This window comes from Enoplosus armatus, chromosome 12 (assembly GCF_043641665.1).
Source record: "Enoplosus armatus isolate fEnoArm2 chromosome 12, fEnoArm2.hap1, whole genome shotgun sequence".
NCBI lineage: Eukaryota > Metazoa > Chordata > Actinopteri > Centrarchiformes > Enoplosidae > Enoplosus > Enoplosus armatus.
The window spans coordinates 2216003-2243031 of NC_092191.1; the positions used below are offsets into that span (position 1 = coordinate 2216003).

At 42.9% G+C, this 27029-nt stretch overlaps 1 protein-coding gene across 1 annotated transcript in view; it reads left to right on the forward strand.

Annotated features, from left to right (window-relative positions):
* The window catches only part of atrnl1a (attractin-like 1a), a 202839-nt gene that overhangs the window by 142446 nt on the left and 33364 nt on the right, over positions 1-27029 (forward strand). Inside the window, exon 28 of the mRNA XM_070916476.1 lies at positions 24144-24239. Within this exon, the coding sequence (XP_070772577.1) occupies positions 24144-24239 (96 nt within the window). The remainder of the gene's footprint in view (positions 1-24143; positions 24240-27029) is intronic.

Genomic DNA, 27029 nt, shown 5'->3' on the forward strand with positions numbered 1-27029 from the left:
ATATTCTCTCAAATGTTATGCAGCAAACTTTAATCGAGCTTCAAATGCTTTTTCTTCAGTAATGGTTTCTTGCGTGGTGAGCGTGCATAGAGGCCATGGCAGTTGAGTGCATTACTTTTAATTCCAGGTCTTTCTGAAGTGCTCCGCGAGTGGTCCTCGGTTCTTGGACAACTCTTCTGATTATTCTTTTGAGTCCTCTGTCAGAAGTCTTGTGAGGAGCACCTGGTCGTGGCCGGTTTAGGGTGAAATGATGTTCTTTCCACTTCCGGATAATGGCCCCAACGGTGCTCACTGGAACACTCAGAAGTTTAGAAATACATCTATAACCAATGCCATCAGTATGTTTTGCAACAATAAGGTTGCGAAGGTCTTGAGAGAACTCTTTGCTTTTACCCATCATGAGATGCTTCTTGTGTGGCACCTTGGTAATGAGAAACCTTTTTATAGGCCATCAATTAGGACTAAACCAGCTGATATTAATTTGCACTGATGGGGGCAGGATTGCTTCCTAAATACTGACAGATTTCAGCTGGTTTCTTGGCTTCCCATGCCTTTTTGCACCTCCTTTTCTTCATGTGTTCAATATTTATTCCCAGTGTCATACCACTTTATTACACATAACTTAATTTATGGACTAATTTGTGTTGATTTCTTTGTATATGTGGATTACTTGGGTTGTTACCGACATCTGGTGAAAATTTCATGTCAATAGCCCCATCAGAAATATATTTAAGATTAAGTAATCAAGGCCATGATTGTGCCATGATTGTCGGTGATTGTCCATCTCACAAATGCGGTTCATCACGGAAAATAAGTTGAAGTATCACTGAAGATGATATCAGTATCACTTAAAACAATGTGAAAGAATATGACAAATGAAAAATAATAATGATAAAAAAAAGAAAAAGGAAGTTAAAAGGATCACATGATGACAACACATGAAAGCAAGTCTATGAAAGTAAGTTTTGAGACATGATAAGAAGATTTTATTGATCCTGCAGGATCCAGGCCAATGAGAACCAGGGAATGACCGTTACCTTAACATTTAGACTACAGACACCTTTAGACACCTTTTTAAATTTTGGAACATATGAAGACACCCTGTGAGATAAACTAACAAGCCTGTAAGTATATAAAACAGTAAACTCCAGCAATTCAGAGAAAAGTTGAGGGACTTTGAACAGAGACTAAAATGTCCTGACTTTGTTCTTGTATGGGTCAGACTCCAAAAACACTGGGTCCTACATTTCCCATTGTTGCATCTCAATAGTGTCTTTTGTTAGACTCTTCCTGTCTGATAAAGGCAGATGTCTTTCAGCCTCCACGCCCTCCAGTTTGTAACGCAGGTTTTCTGTTAAACATGTGTAGTCCCGAAGCCAGGGTAACCTTGATGACATCATTATGACATCATCAGCCCTGGCATAGCTCCTGTAGAACCACGTAAGACATTATCCTCCTGATTAATAGTCCTAAACATGACTCGTAAACTGATTTCGCCATGTAACGGTGGACTGCCCCTGATTCATCCTTAACTCCTCTGATGTGGACATTTTCTCGTCTGTCTTCCTCTCCCTGTCCTCCTCTCTCTCCCCCTGTTTCTCTTTCCCCTGGTGTGACCTGTTTGTTAATAAGCGGCCACCTCTCATTAAACAGCACTAATAAAACTTTTAATGAAGCTGTCGGCGGGAATTACCGGTCAGTAACACACATTTGCACGTATATCCACAGAAGCACTTGGACACGAACTCTGATATGGAAAACAGTCTCATTAGTCTCATAGTTACTGTTGTGGTTACTGTCAGCGGCGTTACTGTGGACACAATCTGACATCATTAAGTGCTGGGGTTGCTTAGAGATGACCTTTTAGTTATGAAGCCAGAAAAGTTTTCACATCCCGAATGTTTGCTTTGTGTTTGTTTTCTTCTCTAAATCCAGGAGGCACCGTCATGGAAACTGAAAACAGTCTCTATTCACAGTAAAAGCAAAATGATGGTGAAACTTTTTTATTTCTGAAACAGTTTTCGACATTGGATGTTAATTCTTGCGATGGACACTGTCTACAAGAATCCTTCAAGGCCCCCAGGTTCAGCGGAAGCTTTCAGGTTTCACACCAAGCTTTGGTGAGCTGAGGAAATAAAATAACCTTCATATACTGTAAACTAAAGCATCTTTAAATAAAAACACGTGTTTTTCTACCTGAAAACTAGTTTTGTCCATTGAACATTCCAATATTAGTCAACCTGTTTGTCCAGCACTGTCTGTGCTGCTGTCAGAACGTTTTGGTGTGAATTTTGGAGAAGGTTGGCCAACGTGTTACTAATATTATTATTATTAGTAGTAGAAGAGATTAGAAAAACGAGATCTTCAAGGTTTTTAGCAAAACGCCCAAAAACCATTTGTGGTCGTGGGAATTATGACTGATGTCTGTCGGGAGCAAAGGAGGAAGTACCGTGTTGTTATAGGGCCACAACCTCTGCAGAGGGGAGGGGGGGGGGGTGGTCAGTGGTGGATAGATGCATCCAGAAAACGTCGTTCCCTGATACGTTGTAATCTGTTGTAATCAAGGCAATTCCAATGAAGCTCCTTGCCACATCATACAAAACATCGTTACACAGCACCTATTAGAGCTGCACTACACATGGCAGTATCATTATGTATATTAATCAATGTTTTCTTTTTTTTCTTCTTGTGTTGAATCAGGATCCACTGAATACCTTCCACCAAGTGAATCCACTGGGTTTATGACAATATTCAGTGCATGAACGGCCCAGAAAGAGAAAGCAAAGCAAGAGTTGCACGCGTGTTTTCGCTCAGTTTATTCACACATGTACTGTGAATCTATTCATGGCGTCACTTTCTCGCGGTTACCTTAAAAACAATGTTTCCTATCACTTTGTAGATGGAAAGATTCCTCAGGTGGTCGCACATCCAATTATTGTTATTCTCCATTCTGTGTGATGGCTTTGTAAAGTGTGTAAATGCATTTGAAACAGCATTACTCGCACATGGAACAGACCATTTATTTGCAAACTACTTTACTTTTTCAATTCTGAAGCAGCTGCCCACACTGTTGATCCAGCTGAAGATCGAAGGTTACTCTGACTGACGCGCAGATATGTGTAAACTGCTCACCTCCTCCGTATCTCTTGGTTACGGCATCGCTGCTGGCAGACAAGAGGCACGGGCAGCAGATGTAAATACCGGTCTAACAGCGTAAGCAAACATTCATGGCTTATACACAAACATGCTGGTAGAGAAACGCCTCCCACTGCACCTTGGGAAATTCTCCTACACTTGTCTGCCATCTGTTAGTGTACACGCAGGGAGACGGAGGGGAGGATGGTGAGAAAGAGAGGAAGATGGAGAGGAGGGAAACAAGTGGGAAGGAAGCCTATTCAGCGCTGGTAGTTAGTCAGAGAGGAAGAAAGGAGGATGAGAATAATGTGATTGGTCAACTTACTCACCAAAACAAAAGCTTATTGTTCACTGAATGAGAGGAAAACAGTGAGCGATGAGAGAAAACTGCTTTAAATGGCCAAGATTTGTATGAGAGACAAAATAGGATATGATTAAAACTTAGATTAAACTTTTTAAAATCATTTAGTTTTAATATGTTATATTTATTTCGTAGCGATCCCACCAAAGACCCCAGAAAAAAAAGCTCAAAGCGGCACTCCACAGATTTGACATGTTGGTCACTTGGGCTTTGAGACCACACATTCATTCACACGCTTTCACTTCTGGGGGCATGGAGATGTGAAGATGTGGGCATTTACGAGGCAGGGAGGGTCTAATGGAAGACCCACTGCATGGGACAAAGGGTCCAGTGCTGCTGGAGTTTGACCCTGACTCAGGAAAGTCAGGATATCAGGATTTTTTTTTTAGCTTTCTGAGCATTGTTTGACTTTTTAAAATCATGATCTTGGTTTTGTAAAAAGGGTCCCAAAAAATGTTACCTGTAGAGCCCCCAAAAAGCCAAGGTGTGTTCTGGCTATTGGAAAGAAAACGCTTATCGCAAAAACATTGTAGTTTCTGCAATAAACAACTGAAAGTGTCCTTTTTCAATTACCATCCTCCTGATTTGACCTCTTCTCAGCATTGTGTGGGCGTGTAGAGACTCTGCTTGATTGAAATCTCTCTGATTCTCTTGTTAGCTTTCCTGAACCCTCATTATGTTCATTAACCAGAAATACTGTACATCAGTACGGTTACTTTATATCACTTGTGTCGTTTTTCTTTTATCGATTGTGCTCAACATTTTTTTGTAATTGTTTTTGTAGAACACCAGCAGACTTCATCAGGATGAAAAGAGAAAAAATAATGAAAGCTCCAGTCAGTCCTCTGAAGATAGATGAAGCCTTTTGTAGGCTTTTCTTCTTACATGAGCATGTATTCTGCAACAGATGAGAATTTTTTGTGAATGATAAATATCTTGTTTTTGTAATGAGGCTCATTCATTTCCATCTCCCGTCATCAGTGTGAGTCAGGAACAGACTCTCATATGTGCTTTCCAACAATCTGGTCCCCCGCTGTCTATTCATCTCTAGTAATTTCCTCACCTCACTAAGTTCATAATTATAAGTCTGCGCAGCCATTATTAGTGCTTCAAAACAAACAACAGAGCCCCTGCAGCTGAGAAGCCAGCCATGACAGCCTAAATACTGTTCCTTTCCTTTTATTAGCTAGCGTATTAACATTTTAGCCATCAGGGCTTTCAAGATCCCAGCTGCCACACAGAAATGATGAAATTTAATATCCAAAAGATTATTCAAAGTAAGTTTGACATTGTTATTACTATTATGAAATGAATGTGAAGACTTTGATAGCAAAATGAGATATCCAGCTTTTAAAAGTTTGACATGAACTCTTACAAAGTAATTTCTGTTTTGAATGATGGAAGATAAGAAAGTAAAACTGGTAACACCTTCGCTGAGAAAATGCATCGTAGGATATGTGTCATCTGTACTTTTGAAGTGTGATATATACAACCAAAGAGAACACATCATGCCACCTACAACTATTTATTGACCAGTAAAGGTACTGGTACACCTTCAGCAATACTAAATCAAATTTAGTATTTAACCAGGAAGGAAGGAACAACACTCTTCACCCTTTAATTTGGACACATTCTCCCTCTCTTGTTAATGGAGGCGTTAATTACATCTTCAGCCTGCCAAACACAAATGAGATAAATGATGGACGTACAAAGAGATCAGAAGTAGACATTAGAAAAATTAGAGTTGATTGGAAGAGGGTGGTGGAGCTGGACGAGTTCCATCTTTTCCCCCAGAGAGTCTGTTCATGAGGTCCAGAAAACACTGTTGCAGAATAGCAAGAATCCAATATCGCAAACAATGAAACAGTAAAAGATTGAGACAGGACTGTGGTTCCAGAGCAGAATATGCAGTTAAAACAATAGTTTACTCATCGGAAATACTCTCTCCGTCATGATCTGACAAAAGTTGTGGAAGTTACAAACTGCAGCCTCCTCTACTTCCTTAATTACAGCAGACACACAGACACAGACACAGACACACACACACACACACACACACACACACACACACAGCAGACGGGCAGATGTCCTGAGCAGTGATGGCAATGACCTCAATGAGTTCCGGCAAGATTCAGGGCCGACCTCCGTACAAACACTATTGGATTAAGTGGCGTGACATCACAAAAACACACACACACACACACACACACACTTTGTCACACACGTACACTCTGATGCTCACATCAGGACGAAGACTCTCAAGACAAGGACAGACAAAAGGAGAGACCTTCTGTTTAACAGCTGCCCACCCAGACTCTCTCACACACACAGAAAACTATTAACTTCACATTCCAGCAGTGAAACCACTGAGGAGCTCAGGTTAGTAGAAGATGAATTGTCAACTGATCTGAAAACAAACAGAAAACCTATAATATCCATGATATGTTGTCTTTTACAACAGAAACAGAGTTATAGCATTGGTGGCCACTCATCTGCTGTCTGTCTGTCTGTCTTTGTGCTGGGCAGCAACTCAGAGCTGTCGGCACGTCTGTGGAGGCAAAAATGATTCCTTTCAGATTTAAAATGAGAAACTAGAAGACATCTCTCAGCTGTCGGTATTAGAGAGAGCCCTGAACCCTCCGACACTTTGGAAGTAACAAAATGTTAATTAATCGCATAAAAAAAAAAAAAAAAAAGATTCCACTTGATAATTTGATATGTCGCAGAATGAGGCCCTTCGAGAGGAAAGAGTCTGTGTTGACTAACATTCGTTGTCTGGTGGCATCACACGACTGAGCAAAAGTGAAGTTCTTTAGCAGCACCACATCTCTGACAATAAAATTCACCCCGAGTCCAGACACATTCTTTCAGCAGTCCCCTCTGTTTAATATATTAACAGTTCTACTTGAAAGAAAAACGAAACAAAAACCCGGTCAACCAATGCCACGATACAGGACCACCCAGCTCTGTTACTGGTCCACCCAGTTCTTTAATGGTAATCCCTTCGATCTCATCACATCTCGTGTGAGCTCATTGACTCTACCATGGTCACCACTCCGCCCTGCCAGCTATTACCGTAGCACTGGACCGTGTGTGTGTGTGTGCATAGTTTGGTGTGTGTGTAGTTGTTGTAAATGTGTGGATGAGGGACATGTGACTGCATACTTCCTTTCGGCTGATTCTTTGTGAATTGTCTGACTGAGTGCGGCGAGGCGAGACTGAAGAGGCGTGGTTTGTGACCCATGCTTCATTATCTGTCTTGTAACGGGCTGCGGTGGGTGGTGAGCTGTGACGGACACTCAACAGGACCAATCCCCTCCCCTCGCCGGCGGCCAGACGGAGCAGACAGGTCGTTAACAATGCTGAAGGTGTCTGAGGGGAAGGGGGTGGCCCGTATCTTGTCTGGTCAGGATGTGTGAGGTGTTCTGGAAGGATCTGGGAGTCTACTTATTCACAGTGCCTAAGGTGGCGAGGTGGCGGGCCAGAGAGTTTATCACAAGTTAAATGCTTAGCCAGAGGTAAAAGACAGAAATTCAGTCAAAGAGGGAGAAGAGACAGTGTGTGTGTGTGTGTGTGTGTGTGTGTGTGTGTGTGTCTGCTGCTGCTTGAAATGAGGATAATGGTGGAGTATAATACCGTCATCTGATTTTATATATAAAAAGCTGCATTTCTACAGCTGTAACCATGTGGAGGCATATCAGAAAACACTTCTTCATATGGGTTGTTTTTAGTACGAGGCCCTGTTTCCATCACACAGTACAGTTCAGGTTTGAGACATTGTACGGTATGTGAATGTTTGCCTGTGTGCACACGTGACAGAGGAAGGATGGTGATTGCAGCTGACTGGAGAGCTGACATCTGCTCTCATCTGTCTGGAGAAACGCTCAGCACCTTCTCAAGAGGACCCACTCCTCCTGGGCCAATCAAATCCAAGTCCTCTTCCTAAGTCAATTGCCGAATCATGAGGAAGGACAACAGCTCCTCAGCGGTCAATTTCCCAATCACAGAGAAGACTTCCTGTCTTCCTGTGTTAATTTTTTCAGTCACAAGGAGGAACAGCTGCTCTTCCCCGGTCAATTTCTCAATGGAAGGCAGATATGACTGCGCTGTTTGAGACAGAACGCCAATGAGACCTGAAGGCGTGAGATTGTCTCTTCCACTCACAGCTAATTAACCCCGCCAATACACGCCGATTGAGACAATCGCCTAGTTTGACCAGAGGACATTTAGACATGGTCAGCCAGCCAACCAGACCCAAATAATTAGTTTCCATTTTCTCAAGGTTTTCTTGACAGTGAAGCAAAAAAGAAGGTGAAACTACAGAAATGTGCCCATAAGATGATCGCTGTATAAATTCAGCTTATTACAGTGGTGTCTCTGGTGTCTCTGGTGTCTCTGGTGTCGTTTTTCTGGTGAGCACATACATGCAGCAGTGGCATGTGATTTTACTGTTGAAACCAAGTGACTCATTAACTGGATTTTCTTTTCTTTTTAAAATATATTAAGATCCCTTTCATTCGGTATGAAATAAGCTACTTTGATCTGTCAAAAGAAAAGATTTTGATCAAAACAGAAAAAAGCATAACGTGAGAAAATGGGTTGTTTTTCATGCTGGAATGGTGAGGTGAGGAAGAGAGAGTTACAACAATGGGTTTGATATTAGTTAACGTCAGGCTCTGAGGAAGATGAATGGAAGTGCATTAGTGCTGTGTTTATTAATGGTTTGGAACAAAGGAGCTGAAAAGTTGCTGTGCAGCATAAAATTTGGGTTTTTATTTCTGTCCTCGGCACAGAGATCTGCTTTTTCTCCTTTAAAGGGCCAGTGCGCCATTTTGTGTGTTGAGTTTTAGTCATCTGCATATTTAAAAAGGTATAAATAGAAAATAAGTATAATTTGTATTAATCAGTTGATCACTATTCAAAATGCCTGTTTTACTCCTTTGTGTACAAACATCAGTGATGTAACAAACCTTTTATATGAATCAGACAGTGTATATTGCTATTACTATTTGGCCTTTTACTAAAAGACATATCACTTCATTTGTCATATGAAAAGTTTTTTTAACATTTATGTCACAAATTGTGCCTTTTATTAACCTTTTCTCGTTCACGTTTTTATATTTAAAATTGATTTAATTACCGTTTTTAATGTGAAAGGTGTCGTTTACAACAGATTTAGTGCATGTTTTAGTCTCAGCGCTCTTATTATCCTTATTTCCAGCAGCAGGCGGCTGTTTTCAGCCAACAAGCTTTGATAAGTCCAGTGTACGCTACCTGCACCAAGCAGCAGACGGTTAGGGACCAGCTGAAGTAAGTGGAACAGTATTTCTCTCAGGAGTTAGTGGAGACCAAACCAGAGGAGAGGGAGTACTGGACTTCCACTCATCAGATGGAAACCAGCACAAGTTAAGTCCATGTGAAACTGAACGTTTCTCCATGTTTGCTGGGTTTGTAAATACAATTAGGTAACTGCAACAACAGCTTTTTAAAGTCGTTAAATTTCAGATGAAGGTGTTTTCAGCTGGTCCTCTGCCACCAAGTGCCCATTAAAAAATAAAAGAATACAACTCTAAAGAGAGAAATGCGGAGAGTTGAGGGTGAAAAGAAAAAAAGAATAAAATCAAGGTAATCATAGGTTGTCTGGCAAGCACAGGAGAAAAACTTCATCAAACTACTGTGATTATAAAATGTGAACTTTACCACCCACAAGGTGCAGAACAGTTCTGCAGTTCTTCATCACTCCACTCTAATTTCTTCTGCAGCTTTCCAGCCACGATGTTTTGTCTCCACGCAGCACTTTGTTGCCTATATTTCTGTTTATTCACGGTTCAGGCAGCATACGCACCTCTCTCCCTCCTCTCTCCCCCCACCAGACACCACTCTTCACCCCATTTCTACCCCCCCAAATACAGAACTTTTTCTCCGGTGCTATTCCTTTCTCCTCATCCTCATCTTTCCTCTTTTTTTTTTTTACTCTTTCAAGAGCAACATGGAAGATATTTCCTGTTTGAACTCTGTGTGATGTGGAGGAGCGTTGTCTTATCACAGCTTGAATCTATCGTCTTCTCGCTCACTGTTTTTCTTTACTTTGGTTTGCAACATCCAGTCTGAGAGCCCTTACCTCTGTTTGACTTATGGAATAGTGAGCGCGCACACACACACACACACACACACACACACACACACACACACACACACACACACACACACGAAGGGCGTCTCAGAGGAGTAAAGCTTCGTTCCAGTGGCTTTGACTCTGGTATTTTACCTTTAGACGCTGCTCTGAAACTCGTGTCCTCCGTCACTCAGGAGCTATTTCCTGTCTTTTTCATGTAGCTTTTCATAATCTCACAGTCTCACTGCCACTGAAGGTCTCTTCAGACCCAATGCCGTGGAACATATCCTGTATTGAGAATAAATCCATCAGATTTCCCTTTTGACCTTTTGGCCGGGTCCCTACTCTCTCACACTGGAGAATTGTTAAATTATATAAAACTACACTTTCAGTAGCACAATATGTCTCAACATGTATTACATGTACAGTGATATGGAGGATATTTTTAACCCTTCTTCATAACTCAAATCTGAACATACAGACATGATACACTTATTTATAAATTTAACTTTACTTAAACCTTCCGAGGACATCTGTATCTCCCCTGCTGTTGGTGTTGAGGATATTTTCTCATTTTCTTATACCACCCAGTAGCAATGCTGTTCATGTTTTGAAAACTAACATGGTGACCTGGGAGGAAATGTAGACTTTCAACTGTATCTTTAAGGCAGAGATCAAGAGATCTGAAAAGTAAAACTGAGCAAGAACAAAGTGAGCAAACACCACTGGTTTCACACCAACATTAACCAGGTTTTATAAGCAGCTAAAGCAGGCAGGTTGGAAATCTATTCAATCAAGGTTTTATTCACCATCCATTGTTTGGGGGAGCGGAGCGAATCAATAATTTTGTGATTGTAACAGTCCTGAGGGATGGAAGATAAGAATCTGCTCAGATAATGAGCCGTTACTCAAAGCTGCAGGGCAACAAATTACAGCAATACACACATCACACACTGCTGCACCCCCCCCCACACACACACACTGCTGCACCCCCACACACACACACTCACACACACAGGAACATACACTGCTGAACTGAACATAAAGGGAGTGCATGAGGACACCTGATGTGCAGGCATGCTTTCAGATGCTTTCATCTCATCATCAACTTGTGTTTCACCTCAAAAGATCATTGAGGAGGGATTCTCATTAATAATGCTGTCAAGCTACAAACAACAACAAACAAGTAAGCAAACAAATAATGATAACAATACAAACAATAGAAAGACTATTTGAACGCAATAAATAACAGAGGAGGATAAAGAAACCCTGTAAAAGAAATGAATAGATACAATAATATAGCAGTTTGATATGAAAAACAATATAATGTCTTGACATTTCTCAAACAATGTACGAATGGCTCCAAACTATCTCCAAAATGACATATTATGTATTATATTTATATTATATTTATGTAACACTGGCCGCCTCTTTCTTTTACGTATCTGTTTTTTTTCCACATTTTGCCGTCTGAACTCTTTTTCTTTTTATCATTGGTTGAAATCTTGACAATGCTGCTTGTAAAATATGTTTTGAATTTGAGCAGGAAGAATACCTACTCCCCCATCATGACCATATTGACCCAAAGTTTGTGGACATCCCTGCACTTTTGGGACTGTTCTTGCTAGTTTGGGCTGGGCCCCTTAGTTCAAATGAAGGTTCAAATACTACAGCATAACTTTTCTGTTTCGACATGACACATGCACAAAGCCAGCTCCATAAATAAATGTTTTTCCCAACCCCATCCAACACCTTTGGGATAAACTGGAATGCCATAAAGAGTTATGGACGCGATAATAATAAACAACAGATAAACCGTTTCTGACTGAAACGCTCAACATACTGACCATGTAGATGTGAGTGCACACGAACACAGTCTCTCTTTGTTATAAACACACGCCATTTTCAACACATTCTCACACACACACACGCCTACACAGGTGCATAATCAGCTTTTGTTGCATTGGTCTGATGGGGCCGACTCTCTAATGCCTCTATCCTGTATACTTAAGCTCAGGCTATCTGCAATAGTGCTGTGCTGGCTTGTTTATTGGCAAAACCGTTGGCTTCTCTCACTCTGCTTTTGAATTCCTCTTTTCCTTCTCTCTTTTGCTCACACTATCTCTCTCTGTGTCTCTCTCAGAATATTTGTTTATCCCAACATTATTGACTTCTCCCACTCTGCCAGCTTTCCCTCTTGGACGCCGATAGCTCAGCCAAAGACGCTGGTTTTCATTTCCACAGCTGGCACGCTGCATTGAAAGGAGGCCCAACAGGATCAGCGCTATGCCTAGATGTCTGAATTAGTCAGCCTGACACACACATGCACACACACACACACACAGCTTTATGTTGGCGGGCTCCAGATAGTTATCGATCAGAGATTGATTGACCGGCTCCTTGTTAAAAAGATCCCGAGATGAGGCCTGCAGGCTGGCCGGTAAAGTTGCTGACTCCTCTATCACGCACAAACACCGTGTTAGTTTACACGCACACTCACAAATACACGCGCTCAGTTGATGAGTTGTATATATTGGCGAGCTGAGGCCATTGTTAATGAGATGGGGCCTTGTTGTGTTGAATATTGCCAGGCTCTGCAGCTTTACACCCAGGTTTCACTGGCACTGAGAGAGAAGGAAGGAGGGATGGACAAATAAAAAGAGAGAAAGACAGATGGAGATGAAAGAGATGGAGAGAGAGAGATGATGATGCTGCATGATTTAAAGAAAAACCTAATCAACAGGGAACACCAGGAAGGTATTTTGTTCAAATGTCATGTAAGTAGCTTGCAGTAACTCCCCACGGGTCAACTTACAGGTCGGAAACATGCTGGTTTGTTTGAGTTTGATGAAATGAACTGATTGAGTGTTCAGTGAACAGATTAGACCAAAATATGTTTAACCAAACTTAGTATAAACACTGGGAGCTGGTGGAAAGTGCTAGATTAGCACCATCAACCATGAGACGTTGTGGTTTAATCAGCAGTTAGCAGCTAACTAAGTTGAATGGTAAACCTTAACGGTTCCCAATGGGCTTTACAGTTCGGTTTGATTCACCCATTCATTGAAATTGGTACTCAGGTCATCAGAAATCAGTGTGCGCTCTCAACAGCAGATGTCTGCACTGTTGCACGGGTCCTTCAGTGTTTTGCGGCTGAAAACATTGTAGAGGACAGATGAACACAAATACAGCGTGACTAAAATTGGTTTTGTGTCGTACCTGAACACATTGTCGGAACTTCTAGCACGTTTTACATGCAGGAACTAGACACGAGAGACCTTTAGGTGTGTTTTGTTAAAAACAAAGAAGTGGTTCAATCTGAGTCTACGTCACCACCTCATCTGATTTACCGTTCGTTCACTGACCACCACATTTATGACCCCTCCACTGAGTTTATTGTGTCCACCCGCTCATCCACATGCATGAAGCATAAAGTCGTTTCAAAGTGAATAAAATCACATTTGACAGTGAGTTAGGCCAGAATGATTAAACATCTCCTCACATTACTATATCATGAAGATGTAATGATCTCATTAACAAAGGTTTTGCCTGCGTGGTTCTCAGCTCACTAAAACCCGATCAGAGCCGCTCTCCTTGACCTCAGGGTCGACAGCGTCAGCCAACCTATCCCGGCTGGGGTCGCTTTGTTGACGCAGTCTAATTGGACACGGGGCAGGAAGTGGCAGTCAGCTGGCCCGTCAGCTGTGGAGTGTAATTGGTGGATAGGACGGGTGCCAGCCAGCCAACCAGAGAGGTCAGAGATAATGATTATGCACAGCATCGCTGGTGCAGGTGGGAACTGATGCACGTTAATCTGATATTTGATTAGTTTGTGGATGGGAGGGGCGGCGATCAGAAAGTAACATAAGCTACACACAGATACACAACATTTGCCATCCACATAAACACTAATACAGTTACACTCACTGCAATCAGTCACACACAGACACACACTGGAGCCTCTCTAGGGGCCGAGGAGACAGATGGGAGGTTGATGCTAATGGGACACACGACTAAATGGACTAAATGGACGGAATAAATACTGTTCCCAAGGAAACCAAAGGACTGTGTGAGTGTGTGTGTGTCTCATGTGTGCATGAGAGAAACAACAGAAGAGAGAAGGGCAGTGTGTGTGTGTGTGTGTGTGTGTGTGTGTACAGTGTATGTTTGTATAGCCTGTGTGATTGGGGCCTGGCAGGGCTTCAGACTAGTGTGCACATTGTGGAATGTGTGTGTGTGCAGGTGTGTATGTGCCGTCTGTGTGTGTGAGTGTGAGACTGTGGTCAAAGGGATGCACGGTTGTTTAAATCTTGTAAATCAGGCTGTCGAGGCGATAATAAGAACCACCTACACTTTTCTCCACCGGCAGACACATTTACACGCACACACCAACACACACTGATCTCACCAAAAGTGACTTGTATACTTGTATACAGAAATAAATGCCTTTTTACTTCACTACTATATTACATGTGTTTTTTATGTTTAATTGTCTGAAAAACTACAAACTTCTGCTTACAACCAGGGCAGTTTTTTATGTTGAAGTAAGTCAGATGTGTTTATACAAGCCACGCTGATACAAGCAAATGTGCCTCACAAGGCTTTACAAAACTAAACCTGACATGGAGTACACAACTCACCCTAACCTATGTTTCTGTATGTTGCAGGTGTGTTTTACAAATAGGTGCTTATGTGTCCTAAATAGGATGTATGCGTTTTCTTGTGTCTCAAAACTTCCAAACATCATAACAACTACTTAAATCAACAGTTGTGGATATTAACAATATTGTCGGAGCAGCCAAGTTGCAAAAGCGAATCACGGCGCAGCTAGCGGTGAATTCGTCCAATCAGGTCCAAGAAGGGTTCATGTGTGATGTCCGTGAAGTGAAGGCAAGAACCATCAGTCACTCACTAGTATTAGCTGTATCACAAGAGTAAAATGTGCATGTCAGCCCTCTCTTTGTCTCTCTATGTCAACTATCAAATAAAGGTATAATATACATAAACTTATCTCTAAATGATATCTATTCTTTACAATCTAATCTCTCAAACAAAAAACTATTTAACTATCTAAAGTCTACTGGTGTCGGGGAAACTGTACATTGTACAAACGACATTTTGTGTGTGTGGCACACACGATTCTGTTTTCACTTGTGAAACTTGTGAGTGTAACTTGAGAGTCCGATGTGCCAGATACAGCAGATTAACTCCAGCTGCTGGACGTTTATCAGCCTTTTGAAGAAAAAGGATGGAGAGACGAGCTGAGGACACAACACACACACACACACAGCCTAGTTATCCTCAGCGGCCTTTCCTTCTGTGTGTGTGTGTGTGTGTGTGTGTGTGTGTGTGTGTGTGTGTGTGTGTGTGTGTGTGTGTTGGCCTGTGGAGAATGGGAATGGATGATGGCTGTCTGAGCAGGCCAGTGATGAGGGCTAATGTGATGGGATATAATGGATGACCCCTGAAAACGGCCCACTTTTCTTTCCTTCCAGCTCTCTCTCTCTCTCTCTCTGTCTTTATGTCTCTCTCCCTCTGTCTGGTAGCGGGTGGTGATTTAGTGGACCAGGTCTCCCCACTGCTTAACACTGTGGTCACTACATTGGAGGAATAGACAGAGAGAGAGAGAGAGAGAGAGAGACATTTCATCAGACTATATATTCTCATCCTCCATCTCTATTCAGTGTTTAGTCTGGTCAAATTCACATCAATTATTCAGATTTAGATAAATCCACCAGGATTTGTGAGTGTTTTCACAGTTCTTTGTGTACATTAGTGTCAGACTTAGCTTTTTATTAGCTGTGACAGGCTGAAAGGGCAGGTTCAGAGTCCATCTTAATACGGTAGGTAGATGCATTATGTACATTAGAAGAGTTATTGGTCAGTGTAGACATTCCTCCTCTCAACAGATAGCATGTGAGTGTTGTATTGAGAAATCTCTATAGACACACCCACATTATGTTTACATATAATAATACTGAGGAAAACGTCAGTACTGTTCATATCAATTCTTAAAGGTATTACTACTGTGTGAAGAAATGCAATGTTTTTTTTAACCTTTATTGCAATTTTACTAGCTAGTACATTCACACATGTTGTCAGTGTTTCTAAAATTGTAGATTTATTGTATTTGGATCCTGTGGTTCTACTTCAGCAGATGCTGGTAGAAATCCATTTTCTGGCAGCGGTGGAAAGAGAACTGTCCGCCTCAGATGTTCAGAATCATTTTTGAAAATGTTCAGGCTGTCAAATTGTACATGTATGAGCATTTCACAGTTTTGTTTCGCACAAACCAGAATGATTTGGCCTATTTTTGTTTTATTTGATCTGGAATATTTCTGTCTCTCTGTGTTGTCTTTCTCTCCGCAGCCGGAGTGTTAGCAGTAATTGCCAGGCAGTTAGCTGTGAATGGGACTTATTGGTCATAATACAAGAGTGTGTCCGCCTTGTTCAGAGTAACAGCTACAAGCCACGCGATCTATAAGCCTTTTCTGTCGTTCTTTGTCTCTCTGGTCCTCTCTAATTAGCTCTCCAAATCAATGGGGGTTTATTCTGCCACCTTGCCAGGATGTGTCAAAGATGTTCTGCTGCGATCAGATTGTCTGGCTCACTCGGGCTGTTGTTGTAACATCCCGACTCCATCTGTTGTAGCTATTTTTAATGCCAGTTTCTGGACCAAACCGAAGTTTAAGACACACCTTGACATTTTGAGTTGTCTGTGTGTATCTTCAAGAATGTCTCCCCTCTTCTTAACCTTAATAATCCAGCTCTCATAAAGTCCTGCAGCACATGAGCACCTCTCCAATCACTCATCACTATCAGAATCAGGTTTATTGCCAAGTAGGTTTTCACATACAAGCAATTTGCTTTGGTATATTGGTGCATAAATAGAGAAAAATAATTTCGGTTTTGCAAGTTTTAGCCCATTTACTACATTTACTTTACTTTGTAGGCTCGGTTTCCATTAATTTCCATACGGCGCAGTTTCCTATGAACTTGCTTGAATTATGTAATCCATCACAGTGAACAAGTCTGCATTCATTTTTTTGATATTTCATTATTGCTATGAGGTAATGCAGTTCAGACCTTTCAAATCACCTACATTAAACTGCACAGTCCCGTAACGTTAATGTAACGTTGACAAACTATGTTGCTGACGATGTTCACTGTGATGTAATTGATTTTCGTACTGTACAGAAATAAATGGACACCAATGTTAGGAAAACAAATGCGTTAAAAAAATCTAAACCTCTATTTGGTTTGTATTTGAAAATGTTTGGCTGCAAAAACTCCTGCTTTGGCCATGTGGTTTGTAGTTAAGACACTAAAACTGGCGCTGATACTGGTTTTGGTCCTTAAGAGAAATATTCCAGAAAGAAAATCTGTCTTCGAGAACTACACTCGTCGAGACTTTGTCTTGCAGCCACCACTGAACAAGACTCTCAAGTGCTTTGTCCAGTCCCGGGGATGGTGTATTGGAAGCTGGTGTGGAGTGGTGGATTCTATCAGACGAAGATATCTGTGCCCTTGTTTACTCTGTTCAGATCACACTCACCACATTCAGCCAGGAGACAAATGTCGCCTGGAAACTTGGCAAACATGCCGGAAATTAGATTTGTTATCACCTCTCGATTGTGGCCTCACTGGCATACTAATTCAAGACACAAGTGTGTGTGTGTGTGTGTGTGTGTGTGTGAGAGAGATTCTCAGTGTTACTCTGTCTGTCTGTGCTCACACCTGTTTGTGTGCTCACATCCAACAGACAAATTTGGTATTTTGTTTTTATGATGTAAATCCATGGGTGCAACCGCGCATGTCCTTTGTAAAGCAGCTGCATTGTATCAAACAATCAGACCACCTGCGGACATGGCGTCTGAATTGATTCATTCTTTCTTCAATAGTTAATATCATATTTTATGCCGAGAGGCAAAGCTGCAAATCCTATCTGTTTCCAGTCACAGCACTGAGCTTCAAAAGCCACATAATGAGGGAATAATTGAATACTTATCAGTATCAGTCATGGTTGTATGTATTCATACATCAACTGTGTGTGTGTGTGTGTGTGTGTTATTTGTGTAGATGCTGTTACAATACCTCTTTGTGTCGCTTTTGTGGGTGTGTCTTGGCATCTTTCTGCAGTGATGCATTGGTATGCATGTAACACACACACACACACACACACATATATATCTTTTAATTAAATTTCCCACTTCAAGTTGGTGCCCCAAGTGAAGGACTTCATGTATCTTGGGGTCCTTATCATTGATGCGGGTACACCTTGACATGCTGCCGTCACTCAGAAGCTTTTTGGACACCATTTACAGCCCAACACACAGACAATGCAGTCACATGCATGATTTGGAAGAAGACAGACTTAAGCCTAAAAGGAGTCAGACTCTCGCGATATAGACGACTGAAAAACTGAACTGCATTCGGCACAGACGAGGGGTAAGATAAAAGCGGTCAATATGAGTTTGCTTCGGGTGCCACCCTCAGGGACAGGTGCGGGGCTATGAGTAAACCTACTGCTCTTTTGCAGAGCCACTTGAGGTGGTTGGGGCTTCTGATCTATGTGCCTTTCGGCTGCCTCCCTATGGACGTATTCTAGACACGTCCGAATTGGAGGAGACTCAAGGGCAGACCTGACACAGTAGGGATTACATATCCCATCTGACCTGGGAACACCTTGGGATCCTCCAAGAAAAACCGGAGGATGTGAATAAGAAGCGCGTCTGGGCTACTTCATCCTGCTGCCACTGCGACCTACATCTGGATAAGTGGCAGGAAATGAATGGGTCAATGAATGTGCTCCTACATTTGAAAAATATTTCTTATTGAAGCTTGAGATGAAGAGTCTCACTTAAGTTTTGCATATGTACGTAGCAAGAAGTTTGGAAATACTTTTTTAGTTGATGTCTGATTGTGCAAATTATGAATTTGTGTGATCACTGCCTGCTGTCATGTGCAGAAATGTCTGCATAGATGCGTCAACACTGCTGCTTGTTTACGTCTTGAACTTGAGGCTGTCTTTCACTCCTTTTTTTTATTTCCTTGCGTATTTTTTATTTCCTGGCGTAGTCACTGAATGCGTCGGCCAAGCATAACGTATATTGTTGTTTTCAGGACAGGTTACACTACTCAGAAATGCCACCTCTTGCCAATGTGACTTTACATGCTCTAGGAAGAAGAAAACTATAAGCAAGTTGTATCCAGAGAGTTGACGGTCACTGTCTGCTGGATCTTATCACCAGTAAACAGAGCCACATGCGATTGTCAGCTTATCCATCATTTTACCAATGTCATGGTTTCACTTATGCTTCAACATGCAGATCATCATTATATCATCCTTCCTTCTATCTATCCAGTCTTAATCTGCTTATCGTTGAGAGTGTCATGGGGGGACCAGAGCCTATGCCAGCACACAGCGAGCAAGAGGCGGGGTGCACCACCTCTTGGTCAGCACACTATCACAGGGCTAACAAATACAGACTTCTTCTGTTTCGCTATCATAAGAACCACGTTAGCAAACCATGACCTCCATCTCAACATAGACCGCCCTGAAAGCGAACAGAACTCAGTTTAAGAAGAGATACTGTATGTTCCTCCTTTTGCCAGGGACAGTCTTACTAGCTTTTGTGCCCGTGAACATTTGCCTCCAAAAATTGAGATCCAAAAAAACTGAGACAGTAATTTGTTATGTGTAATGGATGTGTAGCCCGGTCCTGCTCTACTGACACTGAAAAAAATACAGATTTTTCGGGAGTCACACAATGCTTGACCGGATTTTACATTTAAATAAGATTTTGCCTTTTACTTTTGGTGCTGAACCGTAAAATGCACTGTCACAGTCACCCTTTTCATCTGTTCCTTCTCCTGCATTTACTTGTGAGGCACCAAGCAGACACCGTTTCAAGAGGGAACTACTGTAAATTGCACCATTCATGGGACATTGAGAGACACTATAGCCCAGAAGCCATTAGTCCCTGCTGGGCCAGTGGGATATCTGGGTTGAAGATTTCTCAGCATTTAAAATCAGTTATTCAATAATTTAACATTGAAACTAGCACTTCTTGTGAGGCACACAGTGCAACATGCTGAAACTCTGACTGCCTGTGAATTTAGGAACAGTCACTAAGAGTTATACGCCCTGTCCAGAAGTGGTTGTTTCCCTCGTATCTCTGATTTAAAACATTAATCAGGCCTAAACCTGCAGCCTTCTGTGGCATTGATTAAACCATCTAGTTAGGTTACAGATGGACCGGAGGAACATGGACGCTGATGTTGCATTACATCTACAGGGGAAACAGGGGCAGTAATGTTGGATGAGAAATGTGTTGTTTAGTAGGTTCACATCAGCAAATTCTGCTGTGTGCGTTTATTTGTTCTCCCTCACCCTGCTTCTTTCTTTCCTATGCTATGTGATTCTGCTCTGCACTGGACATCATACATTTGCATTACTTAACAACACACTATTTGGCATGCATAACTGCATAACTTACTGACTAAAATAAGTACACTACGTGGCCAAAGTATATGGACACATGCACTTTGTAGCCATGTGTGATTGTTGAACATGTCATTCCCAAACCACGGGCATTAATCTGCTGCTATTGCAGCCTCCACGCTTCTGGTATTTTGGAACCTGGCTGCAGGATTTGCTCCCACGCAGCTAAGTGCATTAGGGAGGTCAGCCACGGATGTTGGGTGATGAGCTCTGGCTGACAATCTGTGTTCCAGCTCATCCTAAAGGTGTTGGATGGGGGTCAATGAGGTCAAAGCTCTGTGCAGGCCAGTCAAGTTCTTCCACACCAAAAACCCTTTCTTTCCTGGCTTTGTGCGCAGGGGCACTGTCATGGTGAAACAGGAGAGGGTCTTCCCCGGTTTGGCTCAGTGTGTCCCCAGTGTGTCCACATTTGGCCATACAATGTGTATCATTAAAATAAGACTTGCTGTTCCACCATACTGGAGGGTTTTAGTGTACATATTTACAGCAATTCAATGCCACAGAATACGGAATACATGCGGCCGCATCATTCCCCCACAACTATCTACCTACACACACGCATACGTACACAGTGACATATGCACACAGGCCTGCAGATGTGTTGACATTACTATAGTCTTGCCCTCACGGAGCTGATGTGGAGTTTAATTGCAGGCATAGCAACAGCGAACCACTCGTTGTGTTGTGAAACCCGTCATTTGCATCCGAGTGCATCCGAAATCGGCAAACAGCACATTACACAGATATTTCCAATCCGTCTAACAGGACTGGCAATTTGAGCTTGCAGGTGCTGCTTTGGTTGAGCCACAGCCTGCGAAGCATAATACGCCATGTGATTGGCTTCATTGTGGCAGCACTCTCATTTTCCTCGTGGCTGTTTATGCGTCTGTCTGTCCAGCTGAGATGGATGGATGGATGGCTGCATGAATGGATGTCGTGCCTACTCTCGAGTCTAGATAAACACAGGCACATTCAATATGGAGTGAAAGCATGGACAAATACTAACAGGAACTTTTGAGTTTGAATTTCAGGCATCCTGCTAAAATCTTTGAAACCAGAAAATGAAATATTATTGCTCTCTCTCCCTTAGACACACACACACATATAGCTGTGTTTCTACTCTCCCCCTCCTTTTGTCATCCAGTTCGTGGTGTCTAGTGTGGCACTGCTTGTTTACAGCGCAGCAGAGTTAATTAGCCGTTTTATGGCTGATTTACAGGCCAACAGGCAGACAGAGAAGATGGCTGCTGCCTTGCCCTTGTTTCCCACTCAAGGACTTGTCACAGGGGGCATTAAACAGACAACACATGCTTGAGCACGCAGACGAGTGGTCTGTTTGACCAAAATGAACATGTGAATTTGCATTTGCATGTATGTATGCCCGCACAGTGGTGAACAAAAAAAAAGGAGTCCATATGTACACACAAACACACACTTGCATATTCACTAGACTCTAAAACTTAACACGGTGCTGAATATAACTCCCACTTTTATTATCCCAACATAATTCCACTGTCTAGACTGATTTATCAGGTTGCAACACACACACACACACACACACACACACACACACACACACACACACAAATGTGACCCAGGTCACCTTGACCAGTTTGTGTAATCTCAATAACACAGCAGTGGCTTCAGGGAAGAAAGAGCTAAGAGAACACCTCATATGACACAAACTCACACATGGATGCAGCCAAACAATGTATAAATGCAGGTTCAGTTATGTGTACAGCCAAAAAGGACCCCCCCCAAAAAAAAAAAACCTTTCTAACCTCTATTTAAAATGATGTACTGTTGGTTAGGCATGAGGCCTTGATGGACTACACAGAGTAAAGGTTTCTACCGACCTATGTGAACTACAAAGGCACTGCTGGACCCAAACTTCCTGTCTCACTTGTAGATTGTAGAATGAATTATCATCTCTTTGTAAATATACATTAACAATACAGCAAAACATGGTGCACCTGAAAAGGTCTCAAAATGTAAAAGGGGATACATTACCTCATCTGAAGCTCACAGCACACGGACACACCGTCTCTCTCCCGCACCTTCTCACCTCGCCTCTTACAAATCTGAGCTGACATCAGCAGGAGGCTAACAGCGATGCTAGCAAGCACACACTGTCATCTGAGCAGCGTTGGCATAGCAGTGACAGCTAACAAGAGAAGACATCACATTAGCCGGCACGGCAGCGTGCTAGCAGAGCAGTTGCCGCCGCCGGAGTGCCTGACTGCGCTGATGTAGCTACAGGTGTAGTATTCATTCATGCTTAAAAAGCCTGACACTGGCAAGCGAGCAGCCGGCGGCGTGCTAGCACAACACCTGACAGCTGGTTAATGTCAACGTGCAGCCTTTTTCTCAGCAACAGGAGAGGACACAGAGGTACGGGAGGTGCTTCAGTTAGGTGGAGGTGACAGAGTGTGGAGGCCACTGACATTTAGGAGACGTTTGCTTCTTCCTTTACATTCTTTCCTCTCCTTATCTCTATGCTTTCTTTCTTTGTCTTTGCTTTTCCCTTTCTCTTTCTTCCCATGTGAAGTTTTCTTAAATCTCTCATGCATCTTTCTTGTGCTTCTTTACTTGTTTTTATATTTTAAGCTTGATTGCAGAGAGTGACAAGAAACCTTGCAAAGAAAAGTGGGATTCTAACGCTGCATGTTACTGTTGTACCTTGGACTACCGCCCTTGGGAACGCTTGTGGCAGTATTCCCCAGGTTTATTATTTTTCTTCATGCTCTACCTTACTGTTCTTGCTTTTTGAATGTCTGGGTCTTCCCACGCTGATACGTAAAAGTTCATTTCATGTTATTCATCAAACATCTCAGGTTGTAAACAAACAAAAGTTTTTCTCCTGTAAGGGTCACAGTCGGCAGCCCAGATTCTCCATCTGCCTTCCCAGTATTGGTCTCACCTATCAGAGGTGTGTGTGTGTGTGTGTGTGTGTGTGTGTGTGTGTGTGTGTGTGTGTGTGTGTGTGTGTGTGTGTGTGTGTGTGTGTGTGTGTGTGTGTGTGTGTGTGTGTGGCAGAGGGCTGCACCAGACAGATTTTCTGCCGAAACAACAAGCAACATACTGATGATTAGAGCTTGGCGCATAATCGGCCAGAAATGAGTTTGTTTTGCGTGAAACAGGTGGCCACCCCCGAGCTAAATGTAGAAACAAAACCCCATTAACATGTCTGTAGTGAAGTGGAAAAAGCCGTGAAACAGGGCTTTTGATGGAGAGAGAAGGGTTGATGGGGGTGCAGCGAGCGTGTTGTTTTGTTCACCATTTTGTGCGTCATGGTAGCACTTCAGATCTAGATACTTCTCATCTGTGCTGGTGTTGGTGTGGGAGTGTAGGTGAGCATGTTCCCACTATGTTCTTCTGTTTGTTTTCTTGTACTGTATATCTGTCTTTGTGTTTGGACCCCATGCTGATGAAGGCCTCGGCGCCTTCCTTTGTTCATCTGACATTTCCTCATTAATGAAGTTGGCCCGCCCTCCTCTAACTCTCTCCGTCCCCCCACCACCTGCCATTCCCCACTCCTCCTCGCCCTCCTCCTGTGCATCTATCAGCCATTCTGCTTTGATTTCTCTCTCCCCACTTTTCCCCATCTCTCCTCCTATTCCTCCTTTCATCCCTTTCTTTTTTCTTCCTCTACTCTCCTGCTCTCTGTCTCTCCTCTTCTGTCCCCATCACTCTTCAACCTCTATTCTCCTGCCATCCTTTTAACTTTCCTTTCCCTCTTAATCACACATGTTTATAGCATATAGCAAGCACATTTGGTTGCAGGGAAATCTGCAGTCCAGATGGGTGTAAGGGTGAAATTGAGCAACACTCTCCCCTTGTTCAGTAACTACCATTAAGATCCAGTTGTGCAAGGCATTTAACCTCCAGTTGGTCCCAGTAGAGCTGCTCAGCGGCCAACTGTAGGGGACTGTGGTCCAACTGTACATGATAACAATGTGTTCTTGAGTTAAGTGCTGCAAATTTCCCTCAAAATAACAAAAAGTATTTCTTTCTGTCTCACTCTACAGCAGCTGATGAGAGAGCGACAGCAGATGGCCAGTCGTCCCTTTGGTTCGGTTGCCGTAGCGCTGGAGGTGGGAGGTGACCGAGAGGAGCTGCTACAGGTCAGCAAGGAGACCCACACAGGAACACACACAGAAGGGAAATCATGTTGTCGGGTTGGGGAAAAACACACACACACAACACTGTAATTGAGGACAGTGCATTCATTTGCGTGTCCATGTCGATGGACGGCAGCTCTTGGCAAGTTTGACTCTGAGACTCCCTACTGATAAGACTGACGCAAACAGACACACAGGATACAAACACTGCTTTGGCCCTCTGACCTTCTGTCATGGCTGGTGTTGTGGCCGTGTGTGGGTGTATGTGGAAACACATGCTGTAAACAAACTGGTAGTGCAAGAAGTTGCATGCACTGGGCTTTGAGAAAAGTGACATTCAAGGCATCTTATCTGAATTAAAACACGCTGGTGTTTTGAGGTGGCCGGAGCTATGTCAGGAATTATCTCTGGTCACCAAACCCCATGTACTAAATGAGAAAGGCAGAAGTTGAGAGAAGAAGCTCAGGGAGATATGAATCAAGAATTCAAAGATGACGGATGTGATCAGGCAAAGTAGGTGAAACAACCTGTGTGGGTGGATCATGGATGCGAAGGGGCGGATGTGCTCTCCACACATTTTGAGAAAGTGCAAGGGGCCAGAGAAAAGATAGAATCATGCTGTAATTTTTAGCTTTCCCAAAGTGCACTGAAAACCTCTGAGAAAAGTCTGTTGTGATTGGAGATGAATGGAGTTGTGATTTAAAACGACAGAGGTTCATAAAGACAGTTTGACATCATCTGGTTTGCTTGGAACGCCTACAGCCATCCCACAGTGCAGTGCAGTGCGCGGCCAAGTCAGCGTCAGCCCTTGTCAATTCAGAAAGAATGGCAGCGGCTGTACCATTGTTTCCTGATTAGACGCTGCAGTGGGTACAACCCAGCCACTACAGCTGAGTGTTGTGGAATTAAATATTGTTCAGCACATGCACAAACAAACACAGAATCCTCGAGGTGAACTGAGAGTACTGAATCATCAGCGTCACCGACCGAACCAGAAGCTTTTTGCAGTCAGCCAGAAACAATCATGATGTAATTACTGTTGCAGTTAGGTGGTTGTTGAGACTTTAACCTTATAAACAACACTTGTATAGACCAAAGTTTGTACTGGACTCAACGAAACAGTTTGAACCAGCAGCAGACCGAACTTACTTCAGATCTAACACTGGGCTGAAGCCAGAGGTGGAGCATTATAAACACTGATGAGGTACAGATTTGTGTTTTAGCAGCGATGTGGCCGTTTATTTTTTAATATGAACAAACTAAATAGTGACTACAAATCGTCAAACTGATCTTAATTCATTTTCTCTGATTTGCCAAGTGAGCAAATGGTTTTCCGCTGCTCAGATTCTCACAGCGCATGTGTGCTCCGTGGCATCCGTACGTTGATTGATTGAATTATATGCATGTGCATGTGACACGTGCTCACAGGGGGTCAATAAGTGTCTTTTCGTGATGTCGGAGGCGACCTCAGGCGTGGAGATCTACAAACCTCCGCTGAGCGGGTGTAGAGCAGCTCACCTCAACAACATCCGCATTAGGCCTCGAGGAAGCACTGACGTCAACAAAGGTGGAGGGCTGAGGGGGGGGAGTGCAGCTGGTTTCAATAGCCCTCTTTGCACTTAGCGGTGCTGTGTGAGAACGAGGCTCTCTCTGTGAGTCTCCTACATGCTGGCACCTCACCTTCACCCACCGTCGCTGAAGGGTCCTCAGGAGGCAGCGTGGCTGGTGGAGTGTGGGTCCTGAGAGAGGCAGCTGGCCCCACTGCTCATATCAGCCTCTTGTACTAAAAGATTACAGAGCACATGCTGCAACATGACAGTGGCACTTTCAGTGAAAAGGTAACCACCAAGTCAGATGTGCCCTTCTCCTGAGGGGGAGTGGCAGGCAGTTGTTCAAACCATGGTGTCACCTCTGTGGTGAGATGCCTGTTGTCAATGACACACGCATGCAGGGTTTAGATAAGCAGAGGAGGGTGTCAGGGGCTGTGTGAATAGCAAGTGGGTCCAGTGCGATGTTGGGACATGAAGATGGGGAGATAGGGATGGTTTGTTGGTGTGGTTAAGGAGGATTAGTTTAGCTGGATCACTGTCAGGCTTATGGATTGAGGAGGACGGAGGTTATTATAACAACCAGCCTACCTTATGAGTATTGTGTTGACGTTTCGTGTCCTTGAGGATTTGCCAAATTGCCTTAATTGCAGGAGGCATTGGGTGAATCGGCTCATCCTGATTGGCTAAGTGTGCAACTTTCATTGCAGAGACACTGATAGATGTGGATAAGCCAGTAGAGTCCATTTAGACTGTGAAGGCCGCTGTATGTGAAGTCTGAAGTTTGTTTAAATATGAAGTAACTTTGAATAGTTGTAAGAAGTGTAAGAAGTGCATCGATAGCTTTGTCAGATAACACATAGTTCAAAACAGTCCACGGCGGAAACGTAAGTAAATCCAGACGCACTGATGGACTGAATTTTGTATTTCAGAATTTTACTTATTTTGAACTGTGATGAAGTGTGATATTAAAAGAACTTCATTTTAGGGGCAGAATTAGACGCAATGAAGCATCCACTCTGTATGACACAGAAACTAATAACATACTACAACAATATTCATTGTGGCTGCCTAACACTGTGTACCCATACAGAGATGCGTCTGCTGTTTAAAGATCTTTTACCGACGCTGTTGGAATAAGTTTCCCCTCCTCTCTTAATTGGAGCTGGATCACATACTGATTAAAATATTATTGATGTGGGAACAGATTTTATTTGGGATCAGATGAAGCGTCTTTTCTGCAACT